We start from the raw sequence: 15,494 nt of genomic DNA on the forward strand, positions 1-15,494 counted from the left end.
GTAACCAAGTGAATCAGAGTCCTCGCCATGCAGTCCTGAGTGGTAGTGAGTTGTTGGTTAAACCCACTCCCCAGCATAAAGGCCCGCGACCAGCCCCGCCAAGGGGGCTAGCTCTCTTGGCACTTTGCAAAGCGGGATTCGAAATCATGCTCTCCGCGCTCTCCTGCTTCCACTTCTGGGGTTACACGTGTCCAGTATGAAGCCCTTGTGGCTGAAACAGAGAGACGGTGGCTCAAGAATCCCATTCCTTGCTTGACTTTGACAGGTTGGGGATCTTATTACTAAACCCATAACTTATGTGAAAGTCCCAGCAATGCACTTACGAGTCCAGATGGTGTGATTAGCCGAGCAGTGAAGCTCTGTAACCTCATCATTGTCCAGCTAGCTACGCTCCCTCAATAAGCTGCCCGGAGGTGCCGGTATTATTGATTGAGTGAGCAGACTGAGCTGCAGTCTTAGCGTCTTAGCCTTCCCATGGCTGCATGGAAGCCATTGCCGTGTTGAGGCAGCTTGGCCAGCTCCAGGTGCTCCACCACAGATGGGTCCAGGAAGTGTGTGTGTGTGTGTATGTGTCACCCCACATGGAGTCTAGACCAGAGGTTTTCAAAGTGGGAGGTGGACCTCCCCAGGGGGGCTTCCAAGCAGTTTCAGGGGAGGCTCAGTGAATGGAAGTGAAACAATATTACGTTCGCTATCAAAAGGAGATCGTAATAGTCTACATTTGTGTGATGTGGTTAAAGAGAGAGTTCAGAGGTACCAGTAGTTTGGGGAATTTCCCCCCCACTCACTTTCCCAGAGGCAGAAACACATCTGAAATGTATTTGGTAGTGTGAACTGTGAAGTATGTCAAATAGTAATATGCTATCTTGGCTCGATTGTGGCTCAAGCTTTGTCTGGGAGGACGCCCACAGTCTCAGACTTTGAAAAACCCCGTCTAGACACGTCTCCCACTCGACAAACAACAAATGACAACAACAACAACAACAACATCATCCACAACAATCTTCCACTGATCTCAGAAAAAAACAGTGCCCACTTGCTCCCTTTGTCCTAACGGGACAAAATGAGGGCCGACATGACTGTCTTTCAGAGGTTGATGCAGGCTTCTTCAAGGCATCCATTTGTACCAAACATGTCATGCTAGGTGTCCATAATACCGCCCGCGCTCGTGTCAACAATCGGTCAACAAAATCAAAAGTTTGAGACAAATCAATAAAAATGGCACCTGTGAGTTCACCATTATGATCTGCTGCAGAAAACACATCATTCGTCAATTGAACTCAAGCAGTAGCTGTGGAGTGATTAGGTCTGAAACCCAATTGCGATAGTGATTGGATATTATTAGTATTGAGATCATGTGAAAGTTGATCATAAATTAATTTGTCAAAGATTTTGGCAACAGAACAAATGATAGATATGGCCGGTCTATAGTTATTACAGTCAAGTACATCACCTCCCGTATGGGGTGGAGTAATGCGTGCACATTTCCAGATAGCAGGTAGCTCGCATAGAGACAGAGAAAGGTTGAATAAATCCGCAAGTGGATATACTGTATGAGAATATTGGAAGCTAGTTTGATAAACGTTGTTTTCAAGTCCATCAAGACCAGCACCACTGTTGACATTGAATTCATTGATGGCATTCAAAACGTCGGTTGGTAAAATCTTTCTAAAAGAAAAAGAACTACTGCGAGGTACAATCAGGAGGGCCAGTATTAAGGTAAGGTAATAAGGTAGAGCAGACAGAGGAGGAATGCTGATTGAAAGCTTGGGCATAGAGAGTCTTGTATAATTGAATTAGCAACTCTTATTTGGTTAATAGAATGTTTATCAGAAGTATTAATTATGGATTTTATTTTATTCCAGAATTGCTTAGGGTTCTTGAAATCACGAGTGAGACAATCTTCATAATAGTTAGACTTTGCATTACGGGTTTTAGTCTTACTCAGATTTCTCAGCTGCCTGTACACTTCCCAATCAGCATCATCCCTTGTATGAGGGAAAGTTGACCATGCTTTTATCTGTCCCTCTGCCTAAAGAGACTAATGAGTTGAGGACTGATCCAGGGGAGATGTTCAGGACTGATCCAGGGGAGATGTTCACCCTTGACTTTGACAATTTTCCAAGGAGCGTGTTTGTCTACAACCTCAGAGAACTCAGTGTAAAGGAAATCCCTGGCATCTTGTAAGTGTTGGCAGGTATGTGACACGCTTTCTGTTTTCCCCATATTTATTTATTTATTTATTTGTGTATTTATTTATTTGTGGGGAGGGGCGGGTGGGGATCGACCCGGGGGGCCACACTGAGTGAGGTTGGGCCGCCAGTTGCCCACCCCTGCAGACAGTAGGCTACGCTGTGGTTCAACTGGGCTGTAAAAGGAGGCAACATTTAAATTGATGCTGTGGTGATAATAATAATCTACTCCATTTTATTAATTTATTTATGTGAATACCTTTCCTAATCGAGTACAGAGTGCTTTACAGAGAGGACACCATACAGACGAAACTGATAGAAAGTCAAGCTTACAGCAAGGAGTGACTTTAAATGATAAAGTTGTCCGTCAAATATGATTGAGAGGTGAGTAAAGGAGAGCAAAGATGCTGCTAAACCTGATGCAGATCTACAGAAGCTTTGAGAAGAGAAGGGCAACAGAAAGGGGAGAAACATTGTACTATTATACTGTATATATATATATATATATATATATATACAGTGTTGGGCAGTAGCTTGCTACAAGTAGCGAAGCTACATAGCTTAACTACATTTCTCAGTAGCTTGGTGGTAGCTTCACTACTTTTGAACCAAGTAGCTTTTTCAGTAGCTAAGCTATTTATAGACCCAAGTAGCTTGTAGCTTCCCGCAAAAGCTACAAGCTACTTGCCAGAGAAAATCCATGAGCAAAGCACACAGTGGAGATTTCTGCTGGGGTTTGGATTAAACAGGAGGAGACATTGCATGTCATGTGTGCCTGTGTAGCCAATAAAGCACTTCCAGTTCCATTATGACGGACAACAAGTGCCTATTTGTTTGGTGGAAACTTGTTCTTTGACATGAAGTTGATTCAATGTGAGAAAAAAAGTAGCTTTGATGTAGCAAGCTGCTTTTGCCATGTTGCTCGTAGCTTAGCTTGCTACATTTCTCTGGGGATAGCTTCAATGTAGTTTAGCTATATTTAATCGAGAGTAACTGATAGCTTAGCTTACTACATTTTCCAAGTAGCTTGCCCATCACTGTATATATATATATATATATATATATATATATATATATATATATATGACTGCGTTGATATAGCGCTTTTATCTAAAGTGCTTTACAATGTGCCACATTCACCCATTCACACACCAAAGGCGGCAAGCTGCCATGCAGGGTGCAATTTGGGTGCAAATCGGGAGCAATTTGGGGTTCAGTGTCTTGCCCAGCGACACTTCGACATGCGGACCGGAGGAGCCGCGGAACTACCGACCTTCTGATTGGTGGATGACCCGCTCCACCTCATGAGCCACAACCGCCCCATATATATATATAAGTAATTTCTTTCTTGGGTTATATTTAAAAGCTGCAGTCATGTTGCATAGGCAGAGGCAGTCTGGATAGACTAAATAGCTACAATTACGGTTTCCAAATCACTAAAAGAAAGAACAACTATGAACTGGGCTCCAGCTCATACTGGACTCACAAAAATGACTCCTAAATTCTCACAAGTAATAATAACAATAACAACAACAACAACAATAATAATAATAATCATAATAAGATAGATAGGACTAGGTAGTATTGAGAAGGGTGAAATATTTTAGAGTCGTAACAACATCGGGGCCGAAGATAGAAGGGCTCCAGACTTGTTGGCATCTAGTTAATCTTTCTCATTATAATTTAGCAAGCTGCTTTGCATCACTGTGCCCCTTATAGCGGGGTTGCTTGGTTCATAATCAAGACAATTTAAAGTTTTATAGGCATACGCTGCCCCAATACTAGAAAGAACATTTTTCAATATCTTATCTGGGTCGGGAGTAAACAGATTACATGGAGCAGGATTGCAGTTAACTGATCCCACTAATTTGCTAACTACAATCTTGAAAAGAGGAGGGATCTTGCTAGATCTTTTTTTCAGTAAATTCAACCAACTGTATTTGCTTATTGAATACTATGGATTATTACGTTCAATTCACTGAAATGTAATTCAGACCCATCCCTTGGCACAGCAGTGGGGCGGTGGTAACTCCAGGTGTGGATGTTGACATTTGAAAGAGCAATAAAGTTGTAAGCATCTGACCTGCTGACTCCTGGTGCCGGGGAAGTGTTGACTTGAAGAGTAAATGAAAACAGTACGGGCACCCCTGGTGCCGGGGAAGTGTTGACTTGAAGAGTAAATGAAAACAGTACGGGCACCCCTGGGAGAGAGGGCTTTGATTTCTCACAGCATTTAGAGAGCTGTGGTCCAGTGTGTGGGCATCTGTTTTCATTCTGCACTGTTGACAGTCAGATAACCACTGAGCCAAACCGAATGACACGACAGTTCTGTACAATCGGCTCAGAAGAACATGACAACCTTCAGGAGAACAACGCTGAAACCATGCCACAAAAAGTAGTGTGTACCTACAGCAATGCGAAACTTACAATGTCAGCTCTTACTTGTTTTTCTTATTTTGTTTTGTTTACCTTATCGAGAATAAGCAACTTCACGGCGACAATTATCTTGTCAAGGCCATTTTTCTATTTATCTATTTAAAATGCTACACTTGCATTAAATAGATGTCCATATACAGTATATCATTTCACTATATCTTTTATATTATTATTTTTGAACAAATTAGATATTTTTGAGTAGGTCACACAACTTAAGAGATTTTTTTGCATATTCATGCCTTGTCTCATTTCGTTTTGCTGCCTTATACGTTCCCTCCCTCCGTCACGCTCAGCTGCACTGACACCTCTGGTGCTGGATCTATTTAGATAGCTCCAATTATTATTATGCGTGGCTCCATTCACCAGCAAAATTATCTTGTAAGTAAACAACTGCTGCAGAGGAACAATGGAAGTTTAACATTTTGCAGTTCTTAAGATTAAACAGCAGCATATTTAATAACACTGCGCTAATCAGTGTCTTATTTGTAGCAACATCATGTGAGCGGAGTAAGAGAATGGGAAACTCTCTGGGGCCCATGAGCAAGGCAGCGAATCCAAATGAAAGCACACGCGCATAAGCAGACACAAATAAGCTACTGGCTGTCCAAATGTGTGCATTCATTTATTTGCTGTTGGTCTCCAAATAGTATCCACGTTGTGGTTCAAGTGAGGCTGTGGCTGTGGCTGGGGCGGCTGTAGCTCAGGAGGTAGAGCGGGTCGTCCACTAATCGCTTCGGATGAAAGAGGTCGGTGGTTCGATTCCTGGCTCCTCCAGTCTGCATGTCGAAGTGTCCTTGGGCAAGACACTGAACCCCAAATTGCTCCTGATGGTGTGCCAGCACCCTGCGTGGTAGCCTGCCGCCATCGGTGTATGAATGGGTGAACCTACTGATTGTAAAGCGCTTTGGATAAAAGCGCTATATAAATGCAGGCCATTTACCATTTACCAAGTCAAATGTTCTATGGTCTCTCCTGATTCTGAATTCTGAAGATATCGCTTGGTTTGACCAAGTCAAACTCTTTTTTAGAAGCATTTTTATGAAACAATGTAAAAAAGTGAATGGGGAATGAAACCCCATGGCGAACCTGGAAGAGGGCGTGACTTTGGTACTGTGACTCTTCCTTCTTTGATAGGTTCCATGGTCGTGGCAGCACTAGTAGCTCACAGTAACATGCACAGACATATCACAACATATTCTTCCCTATATTGCCACAGATATGAGGATGTCGATGCCTCAGATACAGTGTTCAAGTGAGTCAAACACCACAGGCAAACCAGAGGACAAAGCACTCCACTTTGAGATCAACATTTTCATTCTGCAAATGGTTACAATGAGTACCGTCATTTGCTTTGAACCAACATGGCGGACAGCTGGTACTGTAGGCTACATTAGCCCCTCAATGAGTCCTCAGAGTGGTTGGAAATGGAACGTAATCATCATAATGTACCATATAGCATCATACCATAGAGTCCTTCTGTGCTCCCCTGATTCAAAGGACTTAAGAGACAAAGACAACTGTTGACGTGAAGCACTTTGCTTCGTGAAAGTCAAAGAGAGAGAGTGGAGCAGAGTTGTCCCAGTTGTGTCGTTACTGTTCAAAAACAGTTGACGCAGTCGATGCATAGAGCCATTGCCCGCAAATACCACGACAGAGGACAGCCCTGCACAATTCCCAATGCAAAATAACAACCTGACATCAACTGTTGGCTAAACCGGTGCCTCCACAGCAGCTATTAGGCCTCCCATTGAATAGATGAATCAAAAGTATTTGCAAAAATCCAACTTCAAATAAACAACACAATGATCATATCATACATTGTGTTGTAATATAGCCATTAGCCACACTTTCCCTCAAACCAAATTCAGCTTACAAAAAAAGAAGAAGAAAGAATTGTAAGATTCAGAACTTGAATCTCCGCAACTTAAAGTTAGAAACTAATCATCTCTTATGGCATGTAGCACACACTAAATATCCACTACCTAGGGTTGGGGAGTGACATGTTACTCAGTCGTGTGTTACAGTTATTATGTCTGTTTCACAAATAAAATCATAGTTACCAATCAAAACAGTTGCTTTTTTTTTAATGAAAAACGAAATATTATATTACGTTAAATTGTCCAAAAACTGTAACCCGCCCCCGCGTCCCCCGATTTGTTGTCATAATTAGTTGTCCTCTCAGTTGAGCCACTGACGCAAAAACAACAACAAAAACAACAACAACAACAACAACAACAACAACAACAACAACAAAAACAACAACAACAAAAACAACAACAACACATTCTACTTATTCCGGGTGGAAGGAGTCCCACTATTTTGACTAATCATCGAACAGGATCACAGGAACATTGTTATTGTGTGCATTTAACTTTATACAGTAAAACAACATGACGTTGAATTTCATCTGTCTAAACGACAGCATCACGACACCAAACTCAATGCAAAATAACACAGACTTGCACGTGAGATGGTGAGCAGGCACAAAGCAGCCAACATCGGACAGAGGCTCCAGAGAAACAAGGGTATGTAAGTGTCAAATCATCTTGCCCAAGTGCACAATGAAAGGTCATTGTGTTATTATGTCAATTCTTTCAGATATAATGAAGAGAGGATGCAATCTCATCCACACAACCCCAGTTCAGAGGTGTAACAGGAGTAACAAATGAATTCATGTTATTACCTTTGAAACAATGTAACGAGTGGTGAGTAATGCTTTAGCCCAACACTGCCTACAATAGAGTAGCGAAGGAATGGGATTTTTGTATGGGGATTCAAGTTCCCTTTCCCACCACATTAGCCAGCTCTGACTGGGGAATCCCCAGGTGTTCCCAGTCCAGCATGGAGATATCATCATCTCTCCACCCAGCCCTCGCTCTGCCCCGTGGTCTCCTCCCAGCTGGGACGTGCCTGGAACACCTCCCTATAGGGAGGCCACCTCAACTGGCTCCTTTCTACGCAAAGGAGCAGCGACTCTACTCTGAGTGCCTCATGGACGACTGGGCTTCACACCTTGACTTCCCAATGAGGGAATCAGGATGTGCATAACTTCTGGATTAGCCTACAAAAAGACATCATCCCCGCGATACTCTATAGTTAGACTTCAGCGCATCATCCGCTGCGCTGAGAGGATAATCGGATGCAACCTGCCATCCCTCCGGGACCTGCACGCAGCCGGCCCAGGACACTGAAGCGGTCTCGCAAAATCATGGCTGACCCCTCCCACCCTGGCCACAAACTCTTTAAGACACTCCCCCACGGCAAGAGACTGAGGTCTGCCAAGACCAGAACCACCCGCCACAAGACCAGCTTCTTCCCAACCGCCATCAGCCTCACCAACAAGGCCCGGAAACCCCTTCCGCCAAGGGCCTCACCAACAACCCCCCCCCCCCACACACACACACAAACTCACTACCTCCTCCTAAACTCAACTGAACCCCCACCCCCCCATAAAACTGGAACTCATACTGTATCTAATTTAATGTCTGTCTAACTGGGACTGATACATTTATGTAAATTCCCTGCACATTAATGCCTATTTAACTTAGCCTGTAAATTTCATGTACATTCAATGTAAACTCTTATCTAACTCTGACTGTAAATCTCATGTAAATCCAACTTTCCAACTCCAATTCATATTTATCATCCACAGAACACTTCAGCACTCATGTACATATATATTGACTCAATTTGATTCGATTTGATTGCACTTGCAACCTTGCGATTGCCGTTAGTGATTTTCCTACTTCTTATCCCTGTATATTGATGTGACCGCTACGCTGCATACAGACACTAAGACAAATTCCTCGTATGTAACTTGCATACTGTGGCAATAAAAGTGATTCTGATTCTGATTCTGATATATATAGTGCATGCCCACTTACATGATGCTGCTATCCCACAGTGCACAGTACGGATTCAAGGTTCCCTGGAAGACACAAGAGGACACGATATTTACCAGCTGAATCATCATCACCATCACCGAATCTATTGCATATTTGTCCTACATAAATCCACATGCACATGTGTTTTATGGATCACATATGAACCATTAATGGAAATATGGACTATACTACACACAAGCACGCACGCACGCACACACACACACACACAGGCACGCACACGCACGCGCGCACACACACACACACACACACACACACACACACACACACACACACACACACACACACACACACACACACACACACACACACACACACACACACTCTTTATCTCTGACATGAAGGCCTGGATCATAGCAAGGATTGTCCTTGTAATTATTGGACTGCACTGCAATGCGTTCTCCTGACACTGGGTGCCTGCAAATTAATTAGCCAGCCAATTAACCGCCATTGTTAGCCGGCTGATGGAGATAAGGTGTGCTGCGGCCACTGTAGAACATTCACTCAACAGACAAAAACACTTTTCATACTAGGAAACTGTTATCTTTCGAACAGTTTATTGTCCACGATTATTAAACAAGTAGATATCTGTACATGCCCACAGTGCCACTGGATACACAATTTGGTGTCGACGTCAAAATCTAAAAAGTAGATGTGCTGTTACGTGGCTATTATACCATAGGCCCCACCCACTTTCACCAATGGGAAATGGCATCACCCAGTGATGAAAGGGGCGCGGCTGTGGCTCAGGAGGTAGAGCGGGTCATCCACTAATCATAAGGTCGGTGGTTCAATCCCCGGCTCCTCCAGTCCGCATGTCAAAAGTGTCCTTGGGCAAGATACTGAACCCCAAATTGCTCCGGATGGTGGTGCCAGTGCCCTGCATGGTAGCTTGCTGCCATCAGTGTATGAATGTCTGTGTGAATGGGTGAATGTACCTACTGATTGTAAAGCGCTTTGCATAAAAGCGCTATATAAATGCAGGACATTTGCCATGAAAGGGAGGAGCCATCCTGACTCTGTGGGAACTTTCACCAATGTTGACAAAACGTCTTATTTTGACTGAGTATGTGTACCAAATTGTGTCATCATCAAAATGTTTTCGTTTGTGCATTTGTAGTGGCACCCCCCCCCCCTACCGTTCAATCATAAAACAGCGATGCAGACGTGTTCATTGATGATATTTGAACATCTTCGCAAAGTTTTGTGAAGATCGGATAATCGGTCATGGAGATATGACAATTTAGCTGACAGATCACACCCTCTCACAAATGTAAAAATGAATATCTTCAAAATGACCGCTGAAATTTTAACCTTTAATGATAGCGTCCCCATCATGTCAATTGGGGGAATATTTCTGGAGCTAGTAATGCTTATCTGTCATTGGGCCAAATTTGATGTCTCTGCGATGTACTAACTCATGGGAATTTGCGCCAATGTGGACACCTCACTTAGCGTTCCGGAGTGAGTGACTGACTCACCCGAAAATGTGGCGTTAAACCACGGCTCCGTTAGTGGGCGCCGTGATAAAGATTCACACCCAGTAGTTGAACCACTTAAAAATGTTAATGCAACACAATGGCCAGTAATACAAATACATGTATACAAAGATATTGGTTACTGTAGCTCTACAGGAGAACATGACAAGGGTACTTACATTTGCCAGGTGAGCAAGTTCGATCTCCAAGTGGGACTCGGTCACCTTGGGCTCAGGCCTGACGGTCACTGCAATAACCTTGGAGTTCACAACGGTGTGGTTCCTGAGTCCAACAGAGAGGTGCTCGAAATCATCAAGAGGCCACAACCACTACAACAAGGTGAACAGAGGGTCACACCTGATGTATAGCTTAACCATGCTAGCATCATGTAAGAGAAAGGCTAAACACCATACATCATCTCCAGTGTTCAAAGCCTTAACCCTGATTTTACTTTCATGATCAAACACTTGAGCTCACTCCTCACACTCGTTGAAAAAAAAAGAAGAAAAAGAATATATCTATCTATCTATCTACTGTATCTATCTATCTATCTATCTATCTACTGTATATATCTATCTATCTATCTATCTATCTATCTATCTATCTATCTATCTATCTATCTATCTATATATACATATCTATATAGATATAGATATATATATATATATATATATATAGATATATATATATATATATATATATATATATATATATAGATATAGATATATATATACAGTATGATGTCAATATACCCCCTGATGTACACAGCATTAGCCCTTCAGGATTAGAGTCAGTGAAATACATTAGCCCTTCCGGATTAGGTTTAGGATCAGAGTCAGTGAGAATTCTGTGGGATATGGTGTTGATTTTGCAGTATGTCTAAACCAAATGCAGTTGTCTTTGAATTTGGGGGAGATTTTTTGCAAAAAAAAAAAAATTCTGGGCAGTTGAATTAATTTTTAAAGTATTAATATTGTTATCTTAAAGTGTTTTCTCCGTCCCCCTGGCGTCCTTATGGACTTTAGGAGATTAAACCAAATATCATGGGCACAAAAAACCTAAAGTGTTAAGAAGAGAGATTTGTGAAAGTGAAAGCGACTATTCAGAGAAGAGGTACATCGTGGATGCCCTCTAGTGCTGTTCAAACGGGACTGAAAACCCAAGCAAAACAGAAGAAGTGCAAATGAAAGGCTGAAAGAGATGATTGGTTGTGTGCAAACTTGGAAAGCCCCGGGCTGGGCCGGAGGCCGGCCAGTCTGTCTGGCTCTTTAAAGCGCTTGGTTGGTTGTGTACAAACATGGAAAACGCCAGGCTGGGCAGGAGACCGCCCAGTCTGTCTGACTCTGTAAAGTGTTTGGTTGGTTGTGTGCAAACATGGAAAGCGCAGGGTCGGGCAGGAGACCGGCCAGTCTGTCTGGCTCTTTGAAGCGTTTGGTTGGTTGTGTGCAAACATGAAAAGCGCAGGGCCAGGCAGGAGACCGGCCAGTCTGTCTGGCTCTTTAAAGCGCTTGGTTGGTTGTGTACAAACATGGAAAACGCCAGGCTGGGCAGGAGACCGCCCAGTCTGTCTGACAAGTGTTTGGTTGGTTGTGTGCTTGTGTGATTTGAACATCTGGCATGACTCTAGTATTGTCTCAAAGAGATGTACAGTATCTTTACATTGTGTGATTTGAACATCTGGCATGAGTCTAGTACTGTCTCGAGATGTACAGTATCTTTACATTGTGTGATTTGAACATCTGGCATGACTCTAGTACTGTCTCAAAGAGATGTACAGTATCTTTACATCGTGTGATTTGAACATCTGGCATGACTCTAGTACTGTCTCAAAGAGATGTACAGTATCTTTACATCGTGTGATTTGAACATCTGGCATGACTCTAGTACCGTCTCAAAAACTCTCCAATTGCTGCACAGTCGACCGATTCTTCTTCTTACTGTAGAAGCTGAAATTCCCACGAGGAAGAAAACTGTCAACTTTGCAAAGAAAAGACGAGGTGCTGTCCTGCCAGCAACACTTGAGCTAAGAATATTATTAGCCTACTTTTGGTGCAAGTGACTTTTTTGGGTCCAATTTTCATATGGAAATCAATGGAGAAATTGGACAGGTGAATCTCTACTGAAAGTACACCCTAAAGTATCACAGAGTAGTAGGACAGTGTTTTTCTTTTAAACTTCAGCAAGTGGACACTAATGCCATCCTTAAATGAACTACAGTACCTAGTCCATACTGCTTATGTTTTTGTAAACCCAAACCCCTAAATTGAAATTTAGATATGATTTGAAAAGATCTGATAAGAGGTTTGCTAAAAGGACAAATGGGAATGTTGACTGGATTGGGTATTCTTCAAACAACAGCCTAAATATGAAATAAAACATACAGTACAGAATGGTGAACAAATATTTCCATCCGAGCAGCGCACTCCCAAAGTTTGAAGTCAATCGGACGAATGTTTCTCGAGATAAACTGCTTCTTGTGTTGCCAGTAGGTGGCGCTATGTCAAATTGCAAGAAAGTCAGCACTGCACTACGTCGAGTTCCCAGCAGAACACTCCCCAAGTTTGACGTCAATCTGATGAACAGTTCTCAAGATAAACCGCTTTTTGTGTTGCCAGTAGGTGGCACTGTGCCGAATTGCACGAAATTCGACATTGCACTGTGTCGAGTTCCCATCAGCGCACTCCCCAAATTTGAAGTCGAGCGGACAAACGGTTCTTGAGATAAACAATTTTTTTTGTTGCCAGTAGGTGATGCTATGCCGAATTGCACGAAAACAGGGCACTGCACTCCGTCAGGTCCACTTAACGCACTCCCCAAGTTTGAAGTCGATCCGACCAACGGTTCTCGAGATATGCGAAGGACAGAGGGACGGACAGAGAGACTCCAATAATAGTGTAGATAGATAGAAGATAGATAGATTGATGTATTTATAGTGGAAAGTTCCAGGAACAAACTGAAGGTAGACGCTGTTTTGAAGGCTGCATACACAACTCTGAATTTTAAAAGAAAATTACATTACAGCAGCTTACAACTAATAAAATAAAATGAAATAAAATAAAATAAAATAAAATAAAATAAAGTTGCCCTTACTTTGGTGAAGGTAGCATGAGTCCAAGAGTCTTGTAGAGAACTGTTCCCAAAATGAAGACGGGTGCTCCATCCATATCTGATAGGGAAAATAAACCATGAATTAACATTATTGTAAATATTTTATACTGACACTTTATCTTGTGATGAAATTACAGTTTATGATGAATATTCAGTAGATGTTAATGTATGCAATAAGGGTCAAATGGCTAAAAGCCGATTCTGACTACCGTAATCAGACTTTTTACCAGCTTTTGAGCTAAAAGGCAACATTCCATATGCTTCATAATACATTTTAATATTTAGTTGGGAATAATATGAAAAATCTTCTTAAGTCAAAGAAAACTTTTAATTGAGAGCAACACTTGCCTAATATAGACACCCACGAAAAAACTTCCAGCATGCAATGCCAATACATTTCCTGCCAATAACACATTAAGAATTAACAAAAGTTATTTGTTCAATCTCTTGACAAGAAATCGTTTCTTGCGGCTGATACAGACTTTGTTGACTCCTGTAAACAAAGATTAGTCTGAGAGAAGGTTTGATTGGTATTATATTTTATATTATTTTAAAAGCCCTTAGACAAGTGCTAAACTCTTCTTCACATTCAGCTCCTTTCCCTGTCCAAATGAGAGTGGCTGAGATTAGGCAGGTGGCATAGATCCCCAATCAATCCATTGTTTTGTTATCTTTGATATATTCCAGATAAGACTGATTAGACCAATTAACCAAATTGTCTGGCTTTGTATTGGGATATATTCTGGCCACTGGCAGCATTTGAAAGGAAGCTGAGAATGCTGAGTCAATGGAAAACTCAATGGCTGAACAAGCACAGGCAAGCAAACAGGCTTTCGTTTAAGTTTCTATGCATTATTTGACATTAGACAAACAATGGATGGTCCAGTATAAAACATAGAGAACACTCTTCTACATTAGGCCCATCTGTCTGTTTGGAAATCTATTTACAATTCTTCAGACAATGCAGTATTTTTTGGGAGTATCTGTACTTTACTTGAATATTTATATCTCTGTCAACTTTCACTTTTACTCCACTACTATCCTAAATAAAATGTATACTTTTCTACTCCATTACATTTCCCCTAAGCATCTTCGTTACTCATTACTAAAAAATATAATCGGATCAAACAAGCAGGTTTGGCGAATCAGCGATCCTAGCTTGTAAGTTATGTTGATCATGATCCACACTGCATTCTAGTTGGTAGCAGCAATGCACCATAACATTGTTTGCCAACCGTTATAAAACTCAAGAAGAAGATGATATCCACTCAAGCCCAGGCATGTCTTTTGCTCGCTTTTCTATTACAGTAACAGCATTTACGTACTTGTACTTTCCATACTTAAGTAGATTTAATACCAGAAAATTACTTTAAGGACATATCAGATACCTTCAACCCAATTGCGAGAATAAAATGTCTGCATTTTACATTTCTGGAATCCACGGAAACGTAATATGAACATCTCAGTCCTATAGCACAGACAGCGGCTCTTCCTGGCTACAGACCCAGCCTGGGGCTCTTCCTGGCTACTGACCCAGCCTGGGGCTCTTCGTGGCTACTGACGCAGCCTGGGGCTCTTCCTGGCTACTGACCCAGCCTGGGGCTCTTCCTGGCTACTGACCCAGCCTGGGGCTCTTCCTGGCTACAGACCCAGCCTGGGGCTCTTCCTGGCTACTGACCCAGCCTGGGGCTCTTCCTGGCTACTGACCCAGCCTGGGGCTCTTCCTGGCTACTGACCCAGCCTGGGGCTCTTCCTGGCTACTGACCCAGCCTGGGGCTCTTCCTGGCTACAGACCCAGCCTGGGGCTCTTCCTGGCTACAGACCCAGCCTGGGGCTCTTCCTGGCTACTGACCCAGCCTGGGGCTCTTCCTGGCTACAGACCCAGCCTGGGGCTCTTCCTGGCTACAGACCCAGCCTGGGGCTCTTCCTGGCTACAGACCCAGCCTGGGGCTCTTCCTGGCTACTGACCCAGCCTGGGGCTCTTCCTGGCTACTGACCCAGCCTGGGGCTCTTCCTGGCTACTGACCCAGTCTCGGGTTCTTTCTGGCTACTGACCCAGCCTGGGGTTGTTCCTGGCTACTGACCCAGTCTCGGGTTCTTTCTGGCTACTGACCCAGCCTGGGGTTGTTCCTGGCTACTGACCCAGTCTCGGGTTCTTTCTGGCTACTGGCCCAGTCTCGGGTTCTTTCTGGCTACTGACCCAGCCTGGGGTTGTTCCTGGCTACTGACCCAGCCTGGGGCTCTTCCTGGCTACTGACCCAGCCTGGGGCTCTTCCTGGCTACAGACCCAGCCTGGGGCTCTTCCTGGCTACAGACCCAGCCTGGGGCTCTTCCTGGCTACTGACCCAGCCTGGGGCTCTTCCTGGCTACTGACCCAG

The 15,494-nt window shown here is 43.1% G+C and overlaps 1 protein-coding gene across 1 annotated transcript in view; it reads right to left on the reverse strand.

Moving 5' to 3' along the window:
* The window catches only part of adgrb3 (adhesion G protein-coupled receptor B3), a gene marked incomplete at both ends in the record, with an annotated part of 218,598 nt that overhangs the window by 53,332 nt on the left and 149,772 nt on the right, over positions 1 to 15,494 (reverse strand). Inside the window, 2 exons of the mRNA XM_083658277.1 lie at positions 8,513 to 8,556; positions 10,188 to 10,337. Of these exons, the coding sequence (XP_083514403.1) occupies positions 8,513 to 8,556; positions 10,188 to 10,337 (194 nt within the window). The remainder of the gene's footprint in view (positions 1 to 8,512; positions 8,557 to 10,187; positions 10,338 to 15,494) is intronic.

The sequence above is a fragment of the Poromitra crassiceps genome (genome assembly GCF_964638095.1).
Source record: "Poromitra crassiceps genome assembly, chromosome: 22".
NCBI classification, from domain to species: Eukaryota; Metazoa; Chordata; class Actinopteri; order Beryciformes; family Melamphaidae; genus Poromitra; species Poromitra crassiceps.